General features: G+C 36.9%; 1 protein-coding gene across 1 annotated transcript; it reads right to left on the minus strand.

Annotated features, from left to right (window-relative positions):
• Positions 1 to 760: 760 nt before the first annotated feature.
• LOC129292904 (ABC transporter G family member 6-like) lies at positions 761 to 4894 on the minus strand. Its single transcript, XM_054930606.1, has 3 exons — positions 3799 to 4894; positions 2228 to 2905; positions 761 to 1461 (listed from the first exon to the last, which is right to left on the minus strand). The coding sequence occupies exons 1-3, from the start codon at positions 4814 to 4816 to the stop codon at positions 959 to 961; spliced, it is 2199 nt and encodes a 732-aa protein (XP_054786581.1). The 5' UTR covers positions 4817 to 4894; the 3' UTR covers positions 761 to 958.
• Positions 4895 to 5688: the final 794 nt, after the last annotated feature.

Genomic DNA, 5688 nt, shown 5'->3' on the forward strand with positions numbered 1-5688 from the left:
GATCAGGCTGAAAGGCGTAGTCGATAAACAACAGGTGAATATTCCTATACTACCCTTTGTTGGTCCCGAGGGACGAGGAGGCTAGGTTAGCCGAAAGATGGTTATCAGTTCAAGGACGCAAGGTGCCCCTGCTTTTTCAGGGTAAGAAGGGGTAGAGAAAATGCCTCGAGCCAATGTTCGAGTACCAGGCGCTACGGTGCTGAAGTAACCCATGCCATACTCCCAGGAAAAGCTCAAACGACCTTCAACAAAAGGGTACCTGTACCCGAAACCGACACAGGTGGGTAGGTAGAGAATACCTAGGGGCGCGAGACAACTCTCTCTAAGGAACTCGGCAAAATAGCCCCGTAACTTTGAGAGAAGGGGTGCCTCCTCACAAAGGGGGTCGCAGTGACCAAGTCCGGGCGACTGTTTACTAAAAACACAGGTCTCCGCAGTATATATATATATATAATATTTTTTGTGTATTGAACTACTAGGCAAAATGTGAGGAAATTGGGTTTTAGAGTTAATAGGGGAAAACTTGACATTGTGGCAATTTAATTAAGACAACATGGTCCTGAAATATGACTTCCTAATTCCTATTAACAATATTCATTTCTAAGAAAGCTTTCTCCTTGCGCACACACCTAATGAGAAGTGAATAAATAAACAAAATCTTTATATATGCACATTTAATTAATTCATAATTCATATATAATTATAGTTAAAAGACCTTTTACATAGATTAGGAAAAAAAACTATAAAAAAAAAAAACTAATGCATCAATTACTCTGTATATGCTTCAAACAATTTGTCAACACCATATGCGTTATGACAAGAGTACCCCCAAAAAAAAAAATGAAAGAATATCAAACCATAAAATGTACAAACGAATACATAACTATTGTAAGCTTACTTAAATTTCCCAAGCAACCAAGTCATCACCTGGCCACCAAAAAAAAAAAAAATGTCATCACTACCTCCTCTTGTTTTTGCTCGCCAGCAACAACGACAAGTAAAACAAAGCCCTAAACAAAAATCCCCAACCCACAGTTACCCACAAACAATTCCACTTGCTCAGCTGTGTAATCCCATTCTGCTGCAATATATCAGAACCAGTGGTCAAGCACGTTGAGCTCGTGATGTTCATCCCCAACGTTTTACTCAAGCTCTCCAACAACTTCAGTTTCATGGATTCCGGCAACTCACCGAGCGCCGGCGAATTATCGAAAACCTGCACTCCTTTCACAAAGCAATGATGCGCTGATGAGTCATCTTCAAACTCGTTCTGCATCACAGCTTCATATGGGTATTTCACCAAAGACAAGTAGTGAAACCAGATCCAATAAACTGGAATTCTGTCTCTGTTAATGAAGAATCCACTGAAGAGCAAGAAATAAGCCAATGATTTCACCACTATCGTGTACCCTACCATCACGTGGGGTAGCACGCCGGAGAGGAAGCTCACGAATGAGTTACCTGTGTTGAAAATATGTCAATGATCAAATAAAATGATCAGAGTTAAGTTTCATGAGCGATTGCCACAGAGGAAATACAAACTCAATTAAGAATCCCGATTATCATCCAGACTCCAGAGAAAGGACACAGATTCACAACCTATTACAACCTTTTAGCTTTCAAAGGGTCCAGAGGAAGTCGAGAGAGTGAGTTTTGGTACCAGTAAAAACTAACTGATGTTTATTCCCACCCCCCCCCCAAAAAAAAAAAAAAAAACTAACTGATGTCTGAAATCCTCATGTAAAAAATCGTAAAAAATAATAGTTTATGATTAAAAAGGTTAAGAACTTTTAATGTGTCCTTTTTTTTAATAACATTTGTAATATCATAATTTCCCAACTATATTTTTCCTTTTTTGGCCCTTTTGGATCATTAAATTTTATATAAAATGAAAGACATTTTAATATTTTGTGAAACAACAAAGTTTTATATTTTTTATGTTTCAAAAATGAAAGATTTTTTGTTCTTTTAAAAAATCATAAAAAGTAGAAAATTCTAGCCCTTGTATTATAACGGTGATAATTAGAAAATTAAGACATCACAAAATATATTAAAAAAACGCATTAGAAGTTTCTAATTTCAATTAAAGAGTTGTAGGTTGGGTTTGCCCAAATGGACTCACTTATGTGTGGTTCACTATCTCAGATACATCATAAAGATTAATTTGTTCTGAATTTAATAACTAATTAATACAAATTCACAATATATTAAAAATATTCCAACTTACCTGCCCAGAAAGAGGCAAGTATGAAGAGGAAATAGAACAAGAAGCCGAACCATCCTCCTTCAAGCCCAACAGCCCAAAACGTCGTCGCTGCGAAAGCTAAAGAGAGGACAAGCAATGAAGGCAGTGATACAAGAGCGTGAGAAACGATGTAAGAGGATATACGATAAGTGTTGTGAGAAGTTTCTTTCATGAAAATGTATCGATCTTGGAGGAACACAGGGAGTGCTTCTGCTGTTGTGTAGAAGGTTGAAGACATGGCAAAAGCGAAGAAGCTAAGTCTTTCTTGAGCCCCTTTTGGAGAGTCATCTAAATGCCAAAACACTGAGGCTAGAAGAGAGCCAGTAATCAAAACGATAGCCAATCGAGTTCTGAATACTTCAGGAACTCTTCGTGAATTGGTGCATGATCTTATTGAGAGCTTTGCTACTTCAATCAACAATGGGTTCGCAAATGTTGGTACCTTTGAAGTTGATCTTATTATTGCGTTATTATTATCACTATCAGTCCTCTTTGTGATTCCTGACACTAGTTTTCCCCTCGAGATGCTTGTCTTGATCGCTTCTTTCAATGATAATCCATGGTGATATTCACCTTCTGTGCTATTGCTTCCCGTTTGCTTCTTGATCTGCCACGATTTGTTAAACTCCACCAATCTATGAGTTCCACTAGATGACCCTTCTGCGAGAAATAAATCATTATAAATAACAAGAATCATTGGCAAGAACACAGGCAGTGCGATAGAATGATAATTAAGGTGTACATATGTATGTACCAAAGAGTTTCTAGTCTTTTTTCCTATATTTACATTCTCAAAAGATATGTACTCAGGTTTCAACGTTTGTATTGTAGATAAAGCCACCAATTGAAAAAAGATTAAACAAATGTACTTGGCCACTGAAATTATCTGTAAACACAAAAACGGATCGGAGCTGAAAAAGTCGAGTAGAAAGGCTAGATCTTTGTGAATGAAATCCGTATTTGAGTAATTTTTCAGTGTTAGCAATCCTCTAATGCCTCATCCCTGATCTAGTATCATTACAATGTCCCAATTCTTCAATTGTTTTTATCTTGTTTACAAGATCCTGTATAAAATTAAAGATATTTTGATACAGCGACGAAATAGTGAAGTTTTTCTTCTTCTTTTTTCTTTTTACAATTTCTCAAAGAACAAAAATAATTCAAAACAACATAATTAGGGAGTATTTTTTAAAAAAAATGACAAAGAAAATACAAAACCGAATCATAATCATCTCTATAAAATATCAAAATAACTCTCATTTCCCTGTAAAATCTAATAAACAAGAGAAAAACAATTAAAAAGTTGGGGTATGGTAAAAAAATTATATTACATAAAATAACTATAAAACAGCTTATATACACTATACAGTAGTCAAGTAATAATTTAAGTTGAACGGAGCTCCAAATAAATAAAATAATCACTTGGTTTTGCATAGTTAAATCCACAGTACAAGTAATTTATATGACATGATCGCCTTCTAGCTAGCTTTGATTTATATGTAATAGAGTCGCGTTAGTCTTAACATTTATGGGCTTATGAAAAAGTATCTCACCTTCTAGCTCGCGAATTAGGTCCAATGCAAACTCGGTCTGGTTCTCATTTTCTGGTATTGGGTGTTCAAATTCAGCGAAGAAGAGTGGAAGTTGCGTCGGTGAACCATTGAACATGATTTCTCCGTGAGACAAGAAGATCATTCTATCCACAAGACCAAGTATTCGTGAACTTGGTTGGTGGATCGACGTGACGACGATGCTTCCGGTTTGTGCGATTTTCTGCAAGATCTTCACCACCGTGAATGCGCTCGTCGAATCCAGTCCTGATGTAGGTTCATCGAGGAACAATATGATTGGATCGTGGATTATATCAATGCCGATTGAGACGCGGCGTCGTTCGCCGCCGGATACCCCACGGTGACCTTCATCGCCGATGATGGTTTTCGCAGCGTTTCTGAGATCGAGCTGGTCGATTAGAGCTTGTACTCGCTTCTTCTTCTTGGATTTAGAGAGCCTGTGTGGTAATCGGAATTCAGCTGCGAACATCAGAGTCTCTTCCACCGTGAGCATCGGAAAGAGAAGGTCGTCTTGCATTACATAAGCTGAAATCGATTTCAGAAGCCGTGATTCTAAGGCCTCGCCGTTCAATTTCACGCTCCCTTTCAAGCTTCCTTTGGCTATTCGGTTGGCCAAGGCATCAATCAGAGTCGATTTCCCCGATCCACTGGCACCTATAATGGCAAGAATCTCACCGTCGCGAGCCTCGCCGGAGATATCATTCAAAAGAGTCTTAGTGTCTGGTGCTCCGAGATGGTTATTTCTTGATCGCGAAAACAGCATTGAGAAGTTCGTTTTCCGGCGGACCTTCACACTGTACGTGAGATTACTAAACGAGAGCAGGAAAGGCACCGAGCGAGCTGGCTCAGTGCTGGAATCAGTTCTGTCAGGCGTGTGAAACTCTGTCGTGATACTGTCGTCGCCGGTGGCTTCCCTCCGTGCGTCGTCTTCGAGCTGAAAAAGTTCCCGTAGCGTGGGCAACTCGGCTACAATGATGCATGATGGTTCGCCGATCTCCATGAGATGAAAAACGACGTCGTATCACAATAACTGTAATTTTGATATGTTAGGTTTCAAATTTTGACAGAAGCAAGATTAAAACGAGAAATATATATACATTTGGATGGATTTGGATTGAAACTTGGAAGAAGAGGAAAGAAAAAAAAACCTTAACTCTTAATTAATCAACAGTTTCAACATTAGCTCGTAAGTTTTATTTTTATTTTTTTAGGGTACGTTTACTGTTTAGAAATTTCCAAGAAACTTACACGTTGATGTGTACGAAGTGTTTTACTTTGTGGTAAATTTAGCTGTTTGCTTCAATGCAATCGAAACTGATGTGTTGAGCACTTGAGCCCATAAAAATGAGTGATTGAATCAGTTTAATAATATGTTTTGTTTACGTATGATCATAATTCAACTATTTTTTAACATTAATCTTTTTATCAATGTCTTGGTCAATTTAATGACTTAAGTACATTACTAATAGTGAAATTCAATTCCTTGAAAATGTTGGTTATCAATTATGACGAGGGTGACAAAATTAGCTAATTTTTTTGTTAATCATATATCACTCCTGCACATTTCTGATTAATTATCATATTTTTATTGAAAAAGTTATTAACAAAAAATTATTAAATTATAGTGTTTGAAATAGAATAAGAGGGACACTCACTAATAACCCAAGGTTACAAGCAAGATCGAACTCACAACCTTTCATTTATATAAAAGCTAACATGCTACTAGGTTATAAAGTTATTGACAAAGAATGACATTTTAACATCAATGTATAAATTTAATTTTGATTTGGGAAAAAAATTAAAAATTCAAGTAATGAGTCTTTGGTAGTCCTTAATAACCATGTAAAATTACATGATTATCATTTTCTCATA

This window comes from Prosopis cineraria, unplaced genomic scaffold (assembly GCF_029017545.1).
Source record: "Prosopis cineraria cultivar Desert tree isolate PC_DT_omini unplaced genomic scaffold, ASM2901754v1 PC1, whole genome shotgun sequence".
NCBI classification, from domain to species: domain Eukaryota; kingdom Viridiplantae; phylum Streptophyta; class Magnoliopsida; order Fabales; family Fabaceae; genus Prosopis; species Prosopis cineraria.